The 24,298-nt window shown below is 38.4% G+C and overlaps 1 protein-coding gene across 1 annotated transcript; it reads left to right on the top strand.

Annotated features, from left to right (window-relative positions):
- The first annotated feature begins 10,578 nt into the window (after window positions 1-10,578).
- Window positions 10,579-14,047, top strand: pou4f2 (POU class 4 homeobox 2). Its single transcript, XM_079461979.1, has 2 exons — window positions 10,579-11,352; window positions 11,656-14,047. Exons 1-2 carry the CDS (start codon window positions 11,155-11,157, stop codon window positions 12,592-12,594), a joined length of 1,137 nt encoding a protein of 378 aa, XP_079318105.1. The 5' UTR covers window positions 10,579-11,154; the 3' UTR covers window positions 12,595-14,047.
- Window positions 14,048-24,298: the final 10,251 nt, after the last annotated feature.

Genomic DNA, 24,298 nt, shown 5'->3' with positions numbered 1-24,298 from the left:
AATGTGAAGTGATTCTAACTGACAAATCCTGTACTTTTCAAACCCTTAAGATCAGGCTATGTTTAAAGAGGGAATAGCCCATTATGCACTGCTTCGAGGGAGTTCAACACACATAGTGGTTCATCCATTATCCATAAGCTGTTCATCATGGTTAGGGTCAGGGGAAGACCACAACCCTTCCCAGCAGGCAAGAGCATACCGGAGAAGAGGAGCTTCTCTCTCTGGGGTGTATACAATATGCAGAGAAAAAGAAAAGAAAATCTAAATAATTTTTGTTCTTCTGAAATATGTGTAATGCCATTTAATTGTTGGCAAAAATATATTTAAAAAAAATCAAAAGACCATGGTAATTTTATTCTAATAAATTATTCAGCACACATTAATAACAGTCCAAGTCTAAGCAGCATAAGAGGAAGCTTTTTTAAGAGTGATGAACGGCTGGTGTTTCCACAGTTTCCGAATGGCAGCCGTTTCTTCTGGTTTATAACATAACGTAAAAATAAAACGCTTTTTAAAAGATGTTCAAAAGATGTTCCCACACAATTGTAATTATTTATTTGTTATTCATTTAACGCTACTTAAATTGTTTAATTACTTTTCAAAGTTAAAAATTTAAATTAAAATTATCATAGATAACAAGATATTCCTCATTCTCTAAATAGCTTTGCTATGCATCTTTCTTCTTCAGGTCTTTTTAAAGTAATAGTTCCCCCAAAAATGAAAATTCTGTCATGATTTATTCATTCTTTTACTCCCCCTCTCAGAAAGTTGGTAACCAAAGAACGGTGGTACACATTATATTACATGGACACAAAAGCAATGCAAGTAAATGGGTACCACCATTGTTTGTTACCAACAAACATTCTTCAAAATATCTTCTTTTGCATTCTGAGTGCAGAAAAAAAACATCATACAGATTTGAAATGACTAGAGGGTCAGTAAAGGCAGAATTTTCATCAATTTTAATCATTTTAAATACACAATAAGACTTATATTTAGTAATAATGAATTATCAGGGTTTGGGACAAATACCAAGAATGGCTGCACATGTTTGCCGTCAGCCACTCTCGTCTAATTTATTCAGAAGGCTTAATGCATTCCTTGATATGCTTTTCATGTCTCATCAAACAGTTCAGCAATCTGCTCAATCTGTTCGCCATGCATTATCTCCATTTGATCTCACCTATAGAAACGAATATAAATTAATATTTAAAGCCTGCTAACTAGATCTAATCATATGAGCCAGCCCTCACTACATCCTCACTGAGCAAAGACAGCACGTCAAGAGATGCATTGCTCATAAGAACCTGCATGATTCACACATCAACTCAGCCACTTAGTTATTATTTTTCTTATTCATCACTAGGAAGGAGGAGGGACCCGCTCCCATCCGTTATGGACATGAAGCAATCATTTCAATGCTTAATAATTAATAAATGACTGAGTGCATGCGGTACCTCACCTTCAAATGCACATCATCTGTACATTAAACAATGGATAGAAACAAAGAAATATGCATGAGTTATCTAGAAGATAAAATAGGCTGCCTACTTTTGAGTGAAAGCAACAATTGCCTTCCCGGAGCCGTGTGCAGAGTCTGTCTTGTTTTTCCTTCCTTAAAGGCAGTGGTCTACTCTAAATATTTACAAACCGAATAGCGCACATGAGATGGAATAAGTGCAGGAACTCAATAAAAGTAGTCCAGAGCCTGAAGGAGAAAACAACAACTTCTCAGACCTGGTTGAAAGAAACACTGCCAATGGAAGAAAAACAAAATTTCTACTTCAAAATATTTCAGAAGCAAGTGAAAAACTGAACATTCTGCCAGCAGAGCTGCAAAGCAGATGAGAAAAGTATTAATTGAGTTGCCTATACAATCCGCTTTATGTCCTATAATTTGTGTACCGTATTGTAGATAATAAATGTAATTTGTATGAGGGGGTCTATGTAACAGATAGTGGCATAAAATAAAAATATGCGAAAGATAGTTCAGCCTTCATGTAAAATCTACCTTTATTGCCCATTGCTCTGGGTGCTAAAAATACAAAAATGAATAAAATAATTTACAGACTGCATCAATAAGTCAGTTTGACATTCACATTTTGAATCCATAAAGAAATAAAAAAGTTGAATCTATAATGAAATATAAAAATAGTGCCAACATCCAATTTACGGATGTATAATGCTTTTTGCTCACATAGTGGAAAAAATAAAAAATGAATTCTGTGAAGGCTCTGTGAAACCTACAGCACTTCTGCACCCAGAAGAAAGAGTTAATTAGAAATACAAATTCGCCCAGATTGTTATTAATGGGAACTGTAGAATAAGCAACACATATTTTGTGCCCATAAGTAATCTCAGGTAGCTTTGATCTCGGGCCCATGGCGGATGCTGCCTGGCTTCTGGGACTGTGCCAGAACTAGACATCTGGCTACTTTGTTATCATTGGCTGATCGGATCTCGTGAGACCACTCTTGTGACACTATGCAAGAGAGAAGAGTGGCCTGGCAATGAAAATTATCAGCACATTTGGAGTGGATTAAAGCTCCAAAGTGGTCCTCAAAGCACAACGGGGGTCTCACGAGCTGTCCTCCGCTGGGGGTTGGCAAAGGGGCTTGCAGAACAGACTTAAACAAACCCGTTACTGAGATGTGCAATGCCAAATAGACTTGGAGAAAAATGAGAGCGTCCCAGCAGAAAAGAGTCATGGAGTGGGAGAGCCTTTAATTATCTCATCTCTTGGATTCTGTTGCCAGATTGGGAGCTGACCAGATCTAGGAGCTGATTTTACCTTTTGCCTGCGTTCATTACGAGCAGACGCAAGTATATTTGGAATGCTCGGTTGTGGTTTTGAGATTTAACCACATAAAAAAAAAAAATTACATTTCACCTACACATTAATTGATTTTCTCAAGTTTTACTCACTGCCATGACATACCAGAAGACTTTCTTGTTCAGTTAAACAAGATGATGATGAAGATGATGATAATAATAATAATAATAGTTAATAATTGTAAGAATTATTATAATCATTGATTGCTATATTACACCACATATTAAAAACAATAATATATTATTACAATTATAAACTGTTATTATTATTAACCCTCCAGTGGTTAATAATAACTGTTTGTTAGATTTTGAGCTGTTTTGCAAAATTGAAAATATGGCGTCATGTTGATAACTTAAAATTCTTTCGGTTCTCGGTGTCTCGTCACTAAATACGCATGGCAACGCAAGTACAAATGTGAAAGTTATTGTAAATTAGCAGTGGGGTTTGTTTGTCTACACTCACATCATGAGAGATTTTTAATTTTATAATAAATATCTTTCATAGTATTTAAGAGTCATTGTAGTTGAATAGCTTGCATTTCTCCCTCCAAGATGAGGTCAAATCATTGTCTAAAATAATTATCACATTTATTCAAAGAAACCATGTGTCAATTCTCACCGGTCACTTGTCCTCCTACCTCTCTATTGTAACAGACATTGTGGCCCCTAAATGTTACATAAGCTGAACCTCATGATATATTCATGTTTATTCTGTGTGTGGTACTGATGGCAGCCCTCCACGGATTGTGTAGCTGATGACAAGCTCGATATGTAAGACAAACTCCCCTCCACACTGTACACACATTGTCCATGTAGACCTTGGCTGGGAAAGGTTACTCCCTGGCTCCCCCTCCGTCTCCCTCTCCCTCTCCTCTCTCTCGCTACAGCTCTCTCCCCCTTCCTGTCACTTTCACTCCGTGTCTTTATTTCTTTATGAACTGAGGGTTAGGACACCATCTCTGGTTTTGAAGCAGTACTAGATATCACATGCTCGTTACTGTTAATCTCCTATTCGGCGCTACACTGGATGCCAGCCCATGAGATTCAGACCAGCTGTGGAAAAGCTTTGAAGATCTGCACGGCAGACCGCGTTGGTCTTTCCAACACATCATAGCGTGGCTTGTTATATTTGAGATTTCACTACGTACACTGTACAGTTTTGCACGCAAGGATACTTGTCATTTCAGGTAATGTCGTGCAAGTCATGTTTTTTACCGACACACTAAACCTGGCAACAAAAGGCTGAGGTGTTTTAACGGACTGTCATGTTTTAAATGCCTTGGTAGACTTGCTGAGAGAGTATTTTAGCACAGTATCATGTTGCTGCATTATCATGCTAATAATGAGCTTACGAAGAGCTGCGCGAGACTCTGCCCTCTGCTCAAAGAGATGAGCTTGGTGAGAAGGGGGTCCTCTGACACCTGTCACCCCACAAGCCAAGCACAATTAGGGCTTCTCTTGGGGGTGTGGGGGTGCTTGCCTGGAAGTCGTGCAGTGCTCCTAGAGCAATGGGGAAGCGTTTGAAGATCATTAGTTTTACAGACCCTGTCTTCATGGCCCTGCCAAACCTACTGAATGCTGCGCTTTGATCAGGCCCAGGCATTTTTGTCAATAGCAAGAGTACAGTGCATACATTAGAAAGTTACTCACACAAAGTCAGCAGGTAAAGTGCCACTTTTAATTTCAGTCCATGCATTGTGCCGATTGGATCTAATTAACTTCATTTTGTTCTGCCATTTTGGAACACGAACAAACTCACGTGTCATCTAATATGAACGCATTCGCTCATCAGTTACTTGCTTGACCAACACAAGCAATGACCTTCGTTTGTTATATTTAAGTGTTTTTCCCATTTATGGACCTGTATACGGAGAAGTGGAAGGGACATTGGCAAAAGAAATCGGAACTCTTTCGCTTTTCGCGTGCACCCTTTTTTGAGAAACGTACAATATTGCAATATCAGAGACATAATGTTTGGGGTAGTAAATGTTGTCTCTCTGTTCAAATAGATCTATATAACAGATAGTATTTAAAAAGAATGGTGAAGTTTTAAGAAGTTTACACGTCTAATGAAAAAACTACTGTATTTACCATCACTGAAGCAAACACAAAGCATTTTTGTAAAGTGAAGCTTACCAAACTGACATTAATACATTTTTAATTATCTGGGAAGTCAGATGGGAGGGAAACTGTCAGACTACACGCTTGAGTGTATTGCGATATTTCAATAAGTAAAAACTAAGATTCATAATGAATATCAAAAGAATTTAGAACCATAAAACAGACATCAGCCAAGACAAAGGCCTTAGATTAACTGGTTAAACTTTCCTTTGAATTATGAAATGCAAAGCTTATTTGCAATTAAATGCAATTAAAATTTGGTTGTTTTCAGGTACAATTCTGAATGCTAGAACTAGAGTTATTACAAGGAGAAATTCTTTCATAATATACTCACCCTCGTGTGATTCCAATCCTGTATGACTTTTTTTCTACAGAACTTAAAAGAAAATACTTTTAAGAATGCTGGTAACCAAACAACATTGAACCCCATTGATTTCCATTGTATGGACACAAAACCACTAAGACATTACTCAAAATATCTTCTTTTGTGTTCCACATAAAACACGGACACATACAGGGTTTTGAACTACATGAGAGGGTGAATAAATAATACCAGATTTTGTTTGGAGGGGAGTATGGGCTCTCCTATTAAAAGACAATCAAATAAACTAATGATGCCAATACGTTTTTGGGGGGTCCTACACGGTCTTGATCTCCTTTATGCGGATATCAGGTACCACAACCGTTGCAGTATCATGTTCAATTTACACCGTCAAAGTCTAAGTAGTTTATATCACATCATACTACACACTCGGAAATCTGTGATACCACCTCAGAATCTCAGATACCATCACATATGGCATTTCTTCAAATCATGTCACACAAAAACAGGCAGGTTACACCTCAATGTAACTTTAAATAGGGTGTTTGGCAGGCGATTGGATGAAGGGTAAAAATGATAATTATGACTGATGAGCGAGAGGCTGCATGTGGTGACAGTGTGACAAGTGAGAGCTCTTTAATTTGTTGGACCAGATAGTGACACGCTCCATCAAAGGATGGGGAAAACCTTTTCATTTGTGTGAAAGAAAGGCAGAAAGGGGGTAAATTAGCATCAACCATTAGACAATCTGTGACAAGCTATACATTATCACCTGGTATAGTCAGGCTAATGAGAGAGAAAAAGAGAATATTCAACTGAATGGACTGAATTCAGAAGCAGTAGTCCATCGCAAAAAAAGCTGATGATACCTACACCCTTATCGCATGCTGTGTAGTTTAATGGTGAGATGCTTTAGCTCAGCTAAGGCATTGTGACAGCATGTTAGGATTGAAGATTGTTTTATTGCATGACAGTATACCTTTATAAGACAATATTTCAGTAGCAGTAGATACATTTGTAACCGGTTCCAGAAAGTGCGCCTCTTAGTGGTATTTTGTCTTTGTCTACCTGAAAGACTTTACATGTATAGTAAATCCTACACCATGTCTACACCGGACATGACAACATGCTTGTTCTAAATAGGTTTGTCGCGTTGCACCACACCGAACCGCATCCAGTGTGGACAATATATACAATTATAATGGGTTCTAATACGTTTATAATGTATTTTGTCATGTCGCATCGCACTGGTCGCATCCGGTGTAGACACAGTGTTAGCATTTGTGTGCTATATAGAGACCACTCAAATAGGAGAGCACTCAAGTTTTGTCTTTAATCAGCATTTCTGTATTGTGGCAAGTGCAGTCCAGTGTCTGTTGAATTTCAACAGAAGCAAACCTCAAAAGCAACGTGAAAGACTGAAAGTATCAAAGATGCATTAATTCATTTTTGGACTGATCTTAAAATACATGTTAAAACATTTGTATTGTGTTATTTTAACATGAATATGAACTTGTTTTCTTTGCAGCATTCTGCAAACATTGCATCTTGTTTTTTATCTTGACCAATTTGTCTTGTTTTAATTATGTGCAAATAAAAATAGTATTTTCATGTGGAATTTGGGAGAAATGTTCGGGGAATGCAAAACAATTTTTTTATATGTAATGTACTTTAAAAGACTGGGTGAAAAAACTAAATAAAAAATGTTAAATAGTTTTTTTACAATGTCATATGTAATGATATATATATATATATATATATATATGGTGTATACTGTATATATATATATATATATATATATCATGATTGTGTGGCCTGAGCGCCCGAATTTACAATGAAATAATAAAGAATGCCAAAAGCGATGTTGATTTATTTCAAATCAAATGGTGAAACCAATACAAAGCCACCATTCCTTACCAGTGCCTTATTTGATGCAATGACAGGTGCAGTGAACCCCTCTACTGGATATTGATTTGGAGGACCTAGAGGTATGTGACATCATTATGAGGATTGACCTTCCCCTGCTCTGCCCTCGAGTCTTAAAGCAGATGAACACTGCCAAGACTGGTACTCTGGTTTCGCTACTGGGTCGTAGTTACCGGTGTATCATGGGACCGTTTTTGGCATGTTATTTGCTTGGACGACCTCTGTTTTCACCTCGGTCTCTCAACTCTAATCATACACTCTCAGGTTTAAACCTTGCTTGAGAAAGTCATATGTCTTTGAATATAATGCTTCTTATTTTACAGTACAATACCTTAATTATTCAGTAGTCCTTTCAGCATAAATAGTGTAAAGGGAATGACAAAAGTGGGTTTATTCGCTGTTTATCCAAAGTTAATTGCTATGGCCATGTCCTTTTGCGCACCTACTGGTTCTTAGTCCAAGCGCCAACCTTATGCCTCTGAATGCAAAGAGCTCTGACTGAGCATATTGAAAGAGGCTGCTGTGAATTTAACTTCTGCTGCTGAGAGCAGGGAAGAAAGAGAGATTTTTTATTTTCCTTCCCTGTTATACTTTCGCACACAGACAGAGTCTTCTCACACATGCATTCTCCATTCCTCTCTAAATATCTCGCACACTCCCACATGCACAGCACCATTCTCAATCTTTCTTTTGACTCTTTGTCTTTTCTCTCCCTTACTTTATCTGTTGCTTTCTCTTTCTTTCTCACATTTCGGCGATGCATATTTTGTCCTTGTGTTTTCAGAGCTGCAGTGACTGTGTTGGTGGCGCAAAGGAGCGCCAGGTATTAAAACAGCTGTCTCTGGTGGTCCGGATGTAATTGGGATTGTTAACGTGCTCGGCTCCTGAGGGATGCTCGTGAGAATGTCTTTGTGTAAAGCACACAAGCTCCACGGCGGCATACCTTGATTCTGATGTGCGTCAAAAAAGCAAACAAGTCACCTGAGCTACTGTACATCAAGTATGGCTGTTATTTTGCCTCCCTCATTTTATCCTCCTGTTTTCGGTTGTTGCTACCGGTGCAGTGTTATTTTTATGTAAACGTAAAGGTATTTTTGTCGGGAGCATCCCTATAAAAGCGTATTTGTGAGTACGCGGACGTATCTTTTGAAGGAGAAGAATCCTTGCAAACCTAGCTGCTAAAAGCGTTTGTCTAGTGATACAAATGGAAGCGCAATATCATCAGAGAAGACACAGACGCAAAGACAGACGCAAACGAAATGTTCGAAAATGTGATTTTTATGTCTTTAAGGGTGAAACTTTTATAATGACTTACTGTTTTTAAGTTTAATATATTTTATCTGTTTTATTTGCAAGCACATAAGTTATCCGCACACGTAAAAAGGAAAATAAACCTGCATGCCACCCCCACATTGGTCATTTCGGACGTATTTTTTATCGAGATGATATCCCCCTTAACCCATTTCGGAGTTATTAAAGCTTAGCACATGCTTAAATCGCTTTGATGAATATGCTTATCGTTCAGTGAGCAAAAATTACTCCTTAGACTGGAGACCAATTTATTTATTTGACGTTAGATATACTTTTGTGTGCTTCGTTCTGGATGAAATTTTCATTTGCCGATTTAAGGCTGGTGAAATATAAATGCTTTCGTTAAAGTTTGATCATAAATCAGTCTTTGAGTATTTACAAGACGACATTGATTGGGCCTTTAAGTCTCCCGAGCACGTGCACCAGGGGTGGCCCTCCCATTTGCGAGATACTGCACTGTACCTATACTGCACTATTGCCAGTAGTTCTGTCATTAGCACTGGACATTTATTAGAAGGCTATAGGCTACCAAAAGAACTCTCGCGATAATCTTAACATGTTCCTTGGATTAATTAATGTATTTACTTATGTAGGCACTTACATTTGCACTGTGGTTTTAGATTAATTCCAACCATCAAAATAATTGGAAAATCATTTTTAAGCATTCGAACTTCTCTATATTCAAAATCCTCGAAAGCCAGGCCTTGTGACATTGACAAGTGATTCGTATTGGCGTATTAAGAATGTTACTTACATACGTTGATCATAAAATAGAATGACTCATAACACATCACAGCAAATTTACAGCTATAGCCACAGAACAATGCATTTACCTAATGAGATGGAGGTGGGCTTTAATTTGCGTATCATTATGAAAACCATCGGTTTTAATGCACAAGTAAAACATATTTAGCTTAACATACAATTTAGATCTCATGTTGGCTGTGCATTTTACATGCAAAGCTAGTGAGCCGCAATGCATCAATTACCCCATCCAATGGACTGGAATGGATTAAACAAATTAGACAAGCCTTGTTAATTAGAACATGATTAAAGGTTTTTAATTAAATCACTGATGAAGTAGGGTAATTAGAACGAAGATATGATAATAGCCCGCTGCGACAAGTATATAATTGTATTGGGTTTGCAATTAAATCGTAAAGATTTTTTAAAAATCCGCTTTTCCGTGTCATAAATGAAACACTACAAACTGTAGCCTGTTCTGTTGCGACATTAAATTCATAGATGCTCAACAGTAACTGCTTTGTCAATCATTTCCATTAGCTGAATAAAAATGGCAATATTAATAACTCTCTTAAATAAAATTAAATTATCGAGAGGTTCCCACACAAATATAAATTACATTTAGATTTAATATCTCTACATTTAACTGTACATGATTTGTTTAATGCGGTGTCGGTGTCTCAGATTACCTCGCTTTAATGGAATGATAGTCGTGCGTTTTACTTTGATTTATTTTACCCATCAGGGACAGCAGATGATGGAGCTGTCCATGGTGATTTCTTTATACTCGTTCACGTTTCTCTGTGGATACTTCCGCAAGCCTTCAATCTTCGACTTAAATACCGCACATTCTTTTAAAATATCATTTTGATTTGAGATATTTTTCATGTACATTGGTGTTCGAATCGCCGCGTAAATAGATGTACAATAGGCTAATTATTTGGAGTCGAAAATACAAGGAAAGCATATTGCAATTATTATATTTCCACAGGCCTATATATATATATATATATATAATATTTACGCTTGTAACATAAAGTGCCTAATTGTAAATTGCGATTCATTGCCATCTATTTTTCTTTAAATGATTGTGGTTTCCCCCATAACTTTATCGAAGTATGATACAATACCAGCTGCAGTCATTCCAACTGCCCATGCGCAGAGTCCCCAGCGGCGCTGTGACTAATGAAGAATAATAAATCATGAAAGGTTTTTCAGGTACAGCCGAGAGAGTGTGTGAGAGGAGAGGGAGTGAGAGAATGGGTGAGCAAGAGAGAGAGAGAAAGAGAGACGCAGCCTGCCCTTCGTCTTAGAGCACAGACAGATCGAGTCCCCGCAGCATTGAACGTAGTCGACAGTCACCTTTATCTCATAACCAAATTGAACAAGAATCGGAATTAAGGTTAGTAAGCGCTACTCTTTTAGGAACGGCATTTTGGAGATTTCCGCGAGGAGAAGAAACTTTTCTTTTAAACGCGAGCAAATTCAAACTCAACAAACACACCACCTTCCGCTGTGGCACACGTAACTTGTTTTGTAAGGGCGGAGGAAAAGGCGATTCAAAATTCAGCGGAGTGAATTGATAAGAGTTGGGCTGATCTTTGAAGGAGTTTACCGGCAGCGCGCCCTCAGTGCGTAAGGTTGCACGGCTTTCGGCTACTCGCGACACATCTCGAGACCCGCGACGGAGCGATCAGAAGAGCCTTCTCTCGTAACATTAGCTAGTCATAGATGTGCTATCTAGAGACTCGGTGCATCATCCTCTTCCCGTTCGTTGCATCGCCACTTGTATCAGACAGCGACTTGAGACTTCCGCGCAGCGACTGGGCTTGAACTCCAGTCGAAGAAGGCGGAGTCTTAACTTATTAAAAGGAACTCGCCGAGGCTCGGTCGCAAATATGATGATGATGTCTCTGAACAGCAAGCAGGCGTTCGCCATGCCCCACAGTTTGTCCGAGCCCAAATACTCCAGTTTGCATTCTTCTTCCACTTTGACTTCCAACGCGCCCTCGTCGTCCTGTTCGTCGTCCCGACACAGCAGCACGATCAGCGGCAGCTCGGAGGCGATGCGCCGAGCATGTCTCCCAACCCCACCGGTACGTATTCTGCATAATCACCGCTTAAAGGCACATTTTGACAGCCCACTTTTTCTACTTGATGTTTTTTTCATGTCTGCACAGCAAATCACCCAACACCTCCATTTTCTCCCTCCCAACTTATATATTCAGTCGGGTTTGCCTTTCGTATTAATTTTTATGACCTGGGATGTTGCATGTGTCTTGTTTTGTGTGTTCTTTTTTAGGAATTCTTTTTTTACATGCTGGAAATGTTTTAAAACCACGGAGTGGAGCGCAAATTCCCTGCTGACAGTTATGTGTGCATTCTATTTGCAATTGCAGAGCAATATATTCGGCGGTTTGGATGAGAGTTTGTTGGCCCGCGCGGAAGCTCTGGCGGCGGTGGATATAGTCTCGCAGACCAAAAGCCATCATCACCCTCCTCATCACAGCCCCTACAAGCCGGACGCAACCTACCACACCATGAACACGCTTCCTTGCACCTCCTCGTCCTCCTCGTCGTCGTCCGTGCCCATCTCGCACCCGTCAGCTCTTGGGAGCCATCACCACCACCACCATCATCACCACCATCACCAGCCGCACCAGGCAATGGAGGGGGACCTGCTGGATCATATCACCCCCGGACTGGCACTCGCCGGGGCCATGGCAGGGCCAGACGGCTCGGTGGTCTCCACGGCTGCGCACCCTGCCCACATGGCAGGCATGAACCACATGCACCAAGCTGCAATCAACATGGCTCACGCCCATGGGCTGTCATCCCACATGGGCTGCATGAGCGACGTCGACGCAGATCCCAGGGACTTGGAAGCGTTCGCCGAGCGTTTTAAACAGCGTCGGATCAAACTCGGTGTGACTCAAGCGGATGTAGGGTCAGCATTGGCCAACCTGAAGATTCCGGGTGTGGGCTCTTTAAGCCAGAGTACCATCTGCCGATTTGAATCTCTTACGTTGTCTCACAACAACATGATCGCTCTGAAGCCCATCCTGCAAGCCTGGCTCGAGGAGGCTGAAAAGTCACACCGGGAGAAACTAAATAAACCCGAGCTCTTCAACGGGGCCGAGAAGAAGAGGAAGAGGACCTCGATCGCGGCCCCCGAGAAAAGGTCCCTCGAAGCTTATTTTGCTATCCAGCCGCGTCCGTCATCGGAGAAAATTGCAGCAATTGCAGAGAAGCTTGACCTAAAAAAGAACGTAGTGCGGGTTTGGTTTTGCAACCAGAGGCAAAAACAAAAACGCATGAAATACTCGGCTTGCGTGTAGCTCGAACAAAAACTGATTCGAAGACCAACACACGTCGAGATACTCCTATAAACTGTTTAGAGACGATTTGTAAAATATTTCTTATCTCACACTTTTTCAATCATCAATATCTTGTGCATTGAACCAGAATTTCATGACATTCAAAAGAGACTGAAAATACCAAATCACTGTCACGTATTACGGGATGTGGAATCATTTAAAGGATCGTTTGACTGATCAAGTAAGACCATTCGTTTTTCCTAACTTATTATAACACACTTTCAATATCAGAGGAGTAAGACTCTTAAAGGCTCAATCAGACAGTCAGCCTGAAGCTATATTTCTGTAATTTACCAGAAAATGTTCTGAATGCTACACACAGCACCAGTAGCCTAACTATAAACTGACCAACCCTGAGAAAATCTTAAGGTTAAAAGGTTGGCAGTGTTTGTCAGTGTTTTCATTTTAAGTATTTATTTCCCAGCATGTCACACACCAATCTGACATTAATTCAGGGTCCAACAGAAAAAAGTGGGCACCACGACGTCCACCAATTATTCAGAAAACATTATTAAATAATAAACCAAACAGCTTGTAAATGATTGATTTAGCTATTATATGCATATTTTTGTCTGTCGTCTTAGTTTCACTTCTGTGATTTTATTCATGACAAAACTAGCCTACAATCAGGCTAAACATGCTGAGAATATCCATATTTTTCTTGTAAAGGCATATGGATTTTGAATGTTTTGGTATATCTGACCTCTTAGCTACTAAAATTTAACATATTGGGTATATTGAACACGATGAGAGGTTAAATTGTTTTTTTAGTGATGGGATTTGTCCAGACAAATATCTGTTGCAATACGCCTGCGCTCTAACGCAATGTTTCTTATGAACTATTTATCATGTGAGGTAATGTTTACTTCATTACATATTTATTGGGATTCCCTCCACGTTTTTGCTTGAGAAAATCATATTGAGACAACAAGGAAAACGTGGCCCTCTGCAAATAGGGAAAATTGCTTGAAAACACACCAGTTTTATTCTCTTTTTTTCTTTCGTTCTGCTTTTAACGTTAGAGAAGGCACAATCGAGAGGTATATAAGGACAATTTCTTTGAAATTATTTTAATGTATGTTATCTGGTTAATTATTTGTACAAATATACGCGTATAATTATGGAGTCGTTGCTTGTTAAATTCACCATGTTTAGTAATGTTTTCTTATTGAGAAATATTAGTTTCATGCAAACATTCACGTAAATGTAAATATCTCGTTTGGACATACACATAAGATATCCGTACAGGTATTTGCTGTATTGCTGTTTTAGCTGCGGTAACTGTAATGTCTGTTGCTTTAGGTTTAATTGTCGGATCAATTCATTAATTTATTACATCAATGTATATTTAAGTTCATATTTGATAATTGAATTGAACTATGTGTTTCATTAAAGAACAAAATTTTAACATTTTATTCAACGTTCTCAATGGGTTTATTTATGTTGGGTTTATTTATATTCCAAGGCCTGACCATTTTATGGGTGTTATAATAGTATTCAAATTTACCAATTTACTCTGTCACTGGTCTTATTTTTGCCAACTTTGTGGGTACATATGTCTGTAACGTCATTTTGCAATATTTCCCATTTGTGTTTCAGGACACAAATAGAATAGTTTCGTCTCTTTGTGTTTTGCTGTTTGTCACAAAAGTCTTCGGCTCAGCTACATTTTCTTTCCACGAACGGCTTTGGTTACAGCTTGCATTCCCAACCAGTGGAAGCCTACCTGAGAGCAAATGCTAATATTCTATTAGAGTCTAATCATGAAGTCTATAGAGATCTGGGGAGGTCCCTGGAGCACAGCGCTGCCAGATGTCAGGCAGCCAGAAAAACACCTCGCCTGCCAACGTGCCGGGCTCCATTTAAATCCACAGTCGATAGTTCACGTTCTTCTACCGATACAGGCAGCCCTTTGAAGACTGACTCGGTTCACTGATAGGCCGTATGAAAAAGAAAGAAGAAAAAAATGACGGGAGTGTCTTCTTAGTAGCACATCTCGTGTCATGGCATTATATGCGCACTGAGTGCTTTCAGCACCACGGACAGCCACCAGAATAGACGATATCGTCATTGATGTTTCTTGTCCATACAAATATTTTTTTTTGTTAAATGACGAATGCGGGATATTTTAAATAACACAGTATATCATTAATAAAATAAAATCAATAAATATTGTCATTTAAATTGAAAACCACCGAGACCGGCTGTGAATTTTCAATTTACTTATCTATACTGTATAAAACACTTTAGGACGAAAGTTGGGAAATACATATTGCCTTCATTTACATTTAGACAAACCCTCGTCTATGTCATACTGTCAGCACTCAAAAAGTGTGACGCTTCAACAATAACAATTTATTACCAGGTGCCTTCGTTGAATTTGAGATGCTGAATGACAAGACCCTGAAGGTCTCATCAATCCCAACCTGTTTTTAAGAGAGGAAATCAGATCTCTTTAACGAGTTGATCACTTAACGCGCTAATATGAACGAATTATTAAATTACACATGGAATTATGAAAATCAGATAATTACTAGCACTGAGTAAGTCATCATTAACTGGAGCTGTTAATTATAGTCATGGAGGGCTGGATGTTGAGAGGCTTGTCGAGAAGGGAATTAACTTGCAAAATGATTCACGGTGTTTGATGATATTGGTCTATCCCATGTGATGTGTGCTTAACTTGCGAAAAATAACGACTGGCAGTTTTGATTGCAAATTCATTCTACGGAAATGTTTATAAAAATATAAGTACGTTACTCACAATCATATACAACGGGTTATGTTCTCGAAGTCTTTCTAAAAATGTGAAGGTGTCGTTTTATTCTGCCCTCCTTTAGCAGGCCGATTCAAGAGAGGGCAGTGGCCTGTTGTGGCGGTATTGCATACATGGGATTCTCATGTTTTAAAAAACACTGTGGTCACACTCAAAAAGGAAAGGGCAGCGCAGTTTCCTTTGTTATAATTAGGCCTTCGGTTTTCTTTCTCTTTCACCCTGAACATTTCCCCCCTTTCACAGGGATAGTGATGAAATTTTAATGAAGCCAGGGACTGCCGGTGCTCCGCCTGGGGACCTGCGAGTAGAATATTTTAACTGTACATTTACCCCAAGTGTCTGCCATCAAAGCACGTTAAGGCAAACCACAGGCATATGACGTGTTTGAGACACCGGAGCCCTTATTTAGCGCTTCAGCGTTTATTGTGTAGTTTATTGCCACTGTTGTTCCTGATATTTTGGCTCTTTCTTTTCGTTGACGCTGGGGCAATAAAATTCATCCGGCTTTAAATGATCGCAATGTGAATTACTTTATTATTGTTTTTAACCGAAAGGAAAGAACGAATGTGTGTTTTCTGTAAAATACAAAATAATAATGGCCAAAGGCGGTATAGGGTTAAAGAAAGAGTTGGTGAAATGGGAAAATGTCTTATTTGTGCCGATGTACCGGCGAAATATTAGTAATAAAACCGATGGTCCTTTATTCTTTGGATCAAATAATATTAATCTAATACTGAAAATAACTCAAATAATAGCTTAATAATAAAATACGATCGCTACTCATACTACGGTATTCTTGCAACTACTGCCTTTGATTTTAATAAGAATATAATACAACGTTTTTAATATTATCACGATTTAATAGCCTACGCCTTTAATATTATCGCCGTGAGTTTGTCTTAAATATTTAGCTTACTGAATTGTTATTGTGATTTTAATAATGCTCAAAACACCATAAAGCATTTTTTAGACTTTCCAGTATTTGTTGCATTATGTACAACCACAACTATAACGATATTACTTAAGGGTGTTTAAAATTGAATGTTTTCATCGACATTATGATTACGTAGACTATATTACTGCAGCTATTAAAAACATACGTTTTTACAAACATTTAATCACAGATTTAAAAATATTATTAATCAGATACAACAATCCAAATAAACACATTTAAATATTGAATATTGATTCTGGAGCGATAATGCTAAAAAACTATTCTCAGATTCAGAAAAAATAACAATAATAATTACGATGGGCTTTTTGATGATTAGTCAGATTATATCTCAATGCCCATACAGCCCATAGATTGAAATGTGATGTTGTCTTCAAAACAGGCCTATAGTGATTAAATATTAAAGACTCTACGATGAGTCTGAATGTTTCTAGCGCCGTTCTGGTTTTCCTACCGCTTGCCATGAAATTCATTTAGGCCTCAACGCACAGCACGTTGCGTTCTCTTATTCTCATACGCTGTTGCGCCGTTCCAAATGAGCGAGTCGCAGTTACAACGCGCATTTGGCAATAATGAGAAGGTGGTAGAGCTGTCTGCTGGATGTGTGTGTTCATTGGGGTTTGACAGCCGCGCTCCGCTGCAGATCTATTCATCATACCCGCAAGGACTGCCTCTCTCTCTTTCTCTCTCTCTCTCTTTCCCCTCTGTCCTCAGTTTATACAGAACAGAATCATTTACATAAAGTCCTTAAGGCAAATAACTGTTGGGGGCTCTAATTTATATCTGATCGAAAATTAGCCGTCATTATGCGCCCCATTAGCCGCGTCTTTAATGTGCTTCTAAGCACCATTTGTCAAGCAGCTTGTTAATATCCTTCAAGTCTTTAAAGTTGAGAGCTCATTAAAAGACTCCGAGCTCTGGTATTGATGCTATTTTATAAAATTCTATGAAGGGCCGTTTAAAAGTTTTTTTCTCATCTTACCCAGAACTGAATATTTTGGTTTGCTAAAAAGCAGGCAGGATGCACGCTTTTATCTGAGTGTGTATATTTGTGGTCAACGAATTTACTATAAAAAGTATCATTTAGGTGAAATTCTTGCGAAAAGGACAATAGATAAGTGCGAGAAATTAAGAGAATACCGGGAAAAATCCTTGGCGCAAATCTGGTTGATGGAGTCACTTCTAACATGCTAGAAACAGTTTGTAAATTATGACTTTGAATCTAACGGATTGCATCCAGAAATATTTATAGAAATACTTCTTCGTTATGATCAATAGGTAGGTCATTTGTTTCTTGTTAAAATGTGTCGCCCATAATTAGGCGCGTGCTGCGTGCTGTCTGCCCGTGGGTGGGATTTAACGGGTCTTTATTATTAGTTAAAAACTCAAGCGTCCTGTCGCACTCCTCCGGGCAAAAGCAATAAAGCGCGTAATTATAATGCCAAAGACAGATGTAAATAAAAGCAATGAGACAGTGGTGAGAGATGAGGCGCTAGGGTCAGGCTCTCATCAAAAACCCAGTTGGTGTGATGACACGACGCCCAGCCAAGTGCCAGAGGCCCGGGGCTATAGCGACAGACCACAGGCACAAAAGACTAAATGACTTCGATGGAGCCCACAAAAAGCCTAAAACGCGTTTTGTAGTGCATAATGCATGCGTGTGATGAACTGTGAGAATGAACCTTTATTGGAGTATTTGTGAAATATAACACGCACAACTCTTAATATGTGTAGTATGCTATTAAAGGTGAGATAGTATCGCTGTATAAACATAGTCCACGTCACTCTACAATTGATCAACTTGAATGAGTATAAAAAGAGCACAATGTACAGTCACCTTTTATGTTTTGTTTTACTGGTCGAGGATTATATGGTAACTGTTATTATTTTATATATTTATATAATTAAAATATTATATGCATGTGTTGTTATATTTTCTGTACAATATCACATTGCCTCACTGATGGCAATGCCACGTGGCTAAGTGAGGTAATTGTTTGAGACACTGAGGGTGCAATAAAAGAGACAGGAAGAAAGAAATAGACACGAGCGCGCACACACACACACACACACACACCGAGTTGCCCTGTTTAAAGAGCTTTCACTTTTCTGTCTGATCCCTCTCTGCGATAATGAGATGTTCACTAGAGGTTTACCTGGCTACCCATTAGCTGGGCTTTATTGTACCCCAGCCGCCTTTCCCCTTGTTTTCTTTCTCTGCTCACATCACTAATCACAGATGCTGGAAATGCTGACTACAGAATACGGAAGGAAAGCATACCACCATTGACTAACTGTAGCCTGAGGTACAGCATTGCAGCTTTGTGGAAAATAGAAGTCTCTCGCTTAAAGGAAGCTCATTATTATTTGTTGTAGTATAGGGTTAGGTTAATTCTTCAAAATGCTGCAGAATATGCATGGCAATAAATAGTTCTTTTTGCACTCATATATGCGTGGAGACAAGCCTAGAATGGGCTATTTAAATAAAAGCTCTCAACTTGTACGAGTCTCCAATGATAACTGAACACTCATATTGTATCACAATAGACAGATATCTTAGATCTTAATATTTTCCCCCTGTGGTTTAAAGCAGGAAGCACAGTAATGAAGCAGTCTCATTTATAAAGATTATTTCACCCCTTTGATAATGTATAAAATGCTACCCAGCTAATGTCATAATATTGTCATTTAAGCAAACATTTCCACCAATTGGAATTGATTACATGAAATGTGTCATACAACATATTAAGATGTCAGTGTATTCTGCATCAAACTGAGATGACAAGGAATCATTTTTGGGAAAAAACTGAACTGAGTGTGCCGATATTTTAACAATGAAGTGTTTAATACTGAATTATGTCCTTGGAGGAGTGTAAAGTCTCCAAAGTGTCTTTGTAAAAGGTTCATTACTGTTAGAAATACATCAACGGATGGCCGTGGGCCATCAATGCTATACTGCTCCAGAGCTCTAGTCAAGAAGATTTCTGTGGTATCATGACATTTTGAAAACGAATTCACAGTTATTATGATTTTACAGCATGTTTTCCCTTAACATGAGTGTTGAAATATTTGGTCACACATTTGAAAAATGATTAAGAAATGTCATGATGGGTTTTTAATATTACGTGTCGCTTTAAAACCATTATTCTATATCAGCAGCAATACTTGTAATGTTCAAATGTAAAAGATTTGCCAAGGTCCATTACTGTTTGGAGCACTTGGCCCGCTTCATAATGGGGGCCACAAATAATTTTTGCACAAGGGTGCAACATTGCCTTGTTTTGCTGCTAGTTTGAGTCACATGAAGGGACACAAACAGCTGTAAACAACAGAGCAATCAGTGTCCCATCTGCTACTATGGCCCACTTACACAAACGTATGTCGCCACTTCTTTTACTCTGTGCCAAGCAAGTGCCTGAGGACACGGGTCCCCAAGAAAAGGACCCATTTTCTGAGGAAGAAAAATGAAGAGAGGAAAAAGTTGTTATGGGAAGAAAATGGCATTGTAGCAAGCCATCTCAAAGACACGACAGTTTACAATTCTGTCTCATTGCTTCATGGTTAAAAGAATACATTATACACCGGTAAGGAAGGGGTAATGATAATGTCTTCTGTATTTTTAAAATCAATGTAAGGATTTACAAGCGTGTGACTTTGTCTTTCGCACCGCTTGTGTTATTTAACATCTACACAACACAAAAGCAACACAAAGATTTAACCAGGCCAGTCATAAACATGACCATATAGAAATGTGGTTAAGAATAATTGTTTGATTTTTTAAGTTTAAATCCTAACCTCCATAAATCAAGCTAAATTTCAAATGAACTTGACTACATGTGATCACTATTTTGATAATAACTTATCTGTTTTTCATAGTGCAAAAAAAACCATGTCCAAATAGGTAAAAAATAAATAAGCGGTTTGGGGAAAATAAACATTGATTTGAGTAATTGAAAGATCAAAATATTTTTCCCAACAATTATTGTTGATTTTTCCAAAATCTTAATAATAATGTTTTTAGAAATATTTAACATTTATTTGTTGATTTAACCAATATACATGTAGGGGTGTATTATTATAACCAGACATTCTACTAAAGCTCAGCTTATCCAATAAGTCAACTGTATTGAATAAGGTTAGAATTAGCTTTATAGAATCGTGAAATGATCGTGTCTTTGTTACTCATGGTTGTGATTTACTTGAAAGGTTTCAGAATCAGTGCACATAATGACTTCTCAAATATGCTTAGTGCCTGAAAGCCCAGCTGACTTCATTATTTGAGCAGAGGTCAAAGGCACTTGTAGTCCTCTGGGTGGGATTCTGGGAATTCGGGGAGATTTGGAAGCAGGTAAAATCACCCTTTTCATTCACGAGGGCCTCAAAGACTCCTGTCTGTTATTCCTGCAGTCTCATTTACTTCATCACTGCCGCAACAATGTAACATACATAATTCAAACAACCAGGGAATGGCTGTGGGCTCCCAACCACCTGCTGGCTTTTATTAGCTAATTAATGGTGATTTATCGTAGTTGCTAATTCGAGTGTAGCCGATTGCCTTCAGGAGTCTTTGAACGCCATGTGAATTCTGATAGTAATTATGCTTATTTGATGGGCAGCCTACTAAAACAAAAAGTTCTGTCTCTGGTGCCCCAAAGCAATGAAACATTTGACTCTTACGGTTACGGGGGCGACCTTGTGAGTTTGGGATTTTTTGGTTTTATCAATATATCCCTTATGGGTCCATTAAAGATGTACACGTATATGTGTTTTTGTATTTTATTTTACTGCTAAAAGCTGTTTATGTTATCTGTAAAAACCTGACAGTAATTCATGTTTATACAAGGTGGCTATATTCAAATTGGTACAAAGTGAATCATACCAAACTGTCACAAGAGGCAAAAGAGACGAAAAATACGTCTGAATGAGATTGTACAAATTCATGCCGCCTTATGAAACAGTTAGGAATTGCCATGAAATTGTGCCAACTAAAATTTTGTATAGGGATGTATTTGTTGATAAGGGAATGACAGACCTTATTTACCTGACAGTAAATAACAAAGCACTGCTATTATTTCACCTAATTCAATAGTGAGGCAGATGCATGGACTCCCATTGGTGCCCATTGACACAGCATTTAAAAGCTCTTAAACAGTACCAAACACTTGATTTCATTCTTCCTGTCTTCAGAGAGAGCTATGCTCCAAGACATACAGAGGAAGTCAAGAGCTTGTAGTGACGTGCATACTCTGTTGAAATAAGAAAGCATGTCCTAAGGCTGCTTCGGGGAGTCCTTTTGTTGTTTTGGTGAGCTCACGCAAAATCTGTAGAGATATGTGTTCAAACATCCTCTTCTTAATGTTCACAAGAGTCATTGCTTTTAACAGGGACAACCGTGGGATGACATTAGGAAAATGCCCGAAGGTACAAGGTTGTCTTTAAGCTAAAGCACTAAAAAGTCAAAGATTTAACACACACTGCACAGAATGACTTTGTGTGACGGTGCCATGAATGACTGTTCAATTTTTGTTTGTTTTAAGAAGTCAACACCACGGTTTGATCCCATTTGTCTTCATAGATCATATCTGGAACTACTGTAAGGCGATATTCAAGATAAAATGTTCAGTTGAAATAAAACTTTTAAAAGGTCATTCACACTTGAAAGTGATAATTATGTTTATACATAAACCTGGAGTACCTTGTTCTATCTGTAATATTTTACACAGTTAATGCATTAGCTATCATGAACTAACAATCAACAGTAATTCAGCATTTATAAAAATGTGATCATCTAAATTTCAATATTTACTAATAGAAATCAAACATTAGCGCACCATGAACTGTGTAAACTAAATGAATAATTGTTTTGATATTCAATAAAATTCTTTAATTGCATATTTATGTAATAAACATTGACGGTTTCATCGGACACACATGCCTGGCCCTGTGGTTGGTTATAATATAACAATCAATTTTAGATTTAATTTATAGTAATATACTAATTTACATGAATTATATTAATTACCTTAAAACTACTCAACAGTGGAGTTCTTTGCAGACCACTGGAAGTTTAGTTTGGGCTACATTACATTTGTTTGTGTTCTTGCCACTGAAACCGTCTAAAGCTTGCAACACAATAACTGCTTGATTATCTGTTGAAAACACATCACATTAGTCCAAACTTCACCCAACCATGCAAAAACAAATGATATGGCATCTCTTTCAGATGTTAATGTTTTGGGGAGGTTACAAGTGCATAAATATTTAATTCGGTAATCACTGAGACGATTCACAATAGGTTGTATGTTACACAATACGATTGCATTGTTACACAGAGTGTTTCCACCATAAGTTCTGCCAAAAAGGTGCCCACTCTGCTCTAGAACAGTGTCAAGCCCTTTTTAAAATCACAAATGTAAAAAGCAAGGTTTAACCAAAAGATAACCCGGGGTTAAGCGCACTTTAAAACGCTCTATGAAGTACTAACTGATCTGTGTACTGTGGATTTGCACCAATACCAGCTCAGCTTTCTGATATTAAATCCACAAAGGGGATCTGAATGTTCAAATGATATCCTCTTGATGTCTTTCACCCACTTGCATGCATATCCTTGGGGAAAATGCTTTTTTTATCCTGGCACAGGTTCCCTCCCAAAAGGCTTCCGAAAGTATAAAGCGCAGTGTCAATTCACCTGGCAGGTCTCAAAAGAGAGCGCAAGTCAAGGAAACCTGGGGTTAAACAACAACTGCATGCGTGCACCTTGAATGATCCTTTTCATCATAATTCAAATTGAAATTCTAAACCGTGGGGGGAAAATTGCAACATCACAATTTTGAGATGGTGCCTCCAGCGATGCAGGCTGTTAACAGAGTGTTTTTCACAAGATACCTCTGCTCTTTTAAATCATCTTGGGTGATGTTTACACGTGGGAAATTGAGTTTACTTTCATGTTAGCATTTAAAGGTGTATAAGATGCTTTTCTCTGACAACGTTTACAAAGCAGAACATTAAGATACTTGGATACTTGTTGTGAGAGGGGGATATACTGTACCTTTATGCAGATAAGGTTGTAACTATCAAAGCATGACACATCCACACACACAAAACATCAATCCAGTCCCCATGAGGACCGTTACCCACTTATGGCCATTTGTTTAGGATTGCTTGGTGAAAACAAAACATTTATGTTAGCTTAAAAACAAAGAAAATGAATCCTGTTGCGAGAGGTCACTGTGTACAGACGTCATAACAATAACAGATAAGCAGCCTTTAGTCTCTCGGGGGAAATACTTAAAGAAGTGCGTGTGCTCATACTATGCTCAGCAGCTCCCGTGCTCGAACGGGAAAAAACTGTCACCTAGACAGACTCAATAACTCCCTCTTCTACCATCCACTCCTTTTTGGTTGATGTAAAAATGGGAGAACGGATATGAGAGTTATTGTCCCCAGAAATGCAGTTATCATTGTGCGGCCTTTGAATGCTCCAGGGAACCCTGAAACGAATAGTCGCAATAAGTTCACTTTGCAGAATTAATGCAGTAATTATTTATCGCGGGGAAGAGAAGGAACGACCGAGCCCAGTATTACCTTGGATTTGGAGTTAAATGCAAATGGTACGAGGCTGATCCTTTATTCCTTCTGTCTCTTTCCTCCTTTTTAATGATGGCTCTAATTTGTTAGCTCCTTCTAAATTATTAATCTCTTTTATATTCATGTAGTTATTACATGTCATAACTGTGTATCTATGGGGTGAAATTTAATAGCATCTGCTGGACCTTCGGAGAGGGCACGGTGTTGGAAAAAGGCATTAAGAATTGATAATTAGCTAAATATTTGCCTTAGTGCATTTGCTTTGCAGCTACTCTAATTAGCAGCTTTGCAGCTGCTGTGGTCACTTAGCACAGGCGCTATGGTATTTGCATTAAAATACAAGGACGTAG

The sequence above is a fragment of the Barbatula barbatula genome, assembly GCF_947034865.1.
Source record: "Barbatula barbatula genome assembly, chromosome: 8".
In the NCBI taxonomy this organism is placed as follows: domain Eukaryota; kingdom Metazoa; phylum Chordata; class Actinopteri; order Cypriniformes; family Nemacheilidae; genus Barbatula; species Barbatula barbatula.
This window is presented reverse-complemented; position numbering and strand designations above follow the sequence as displayed.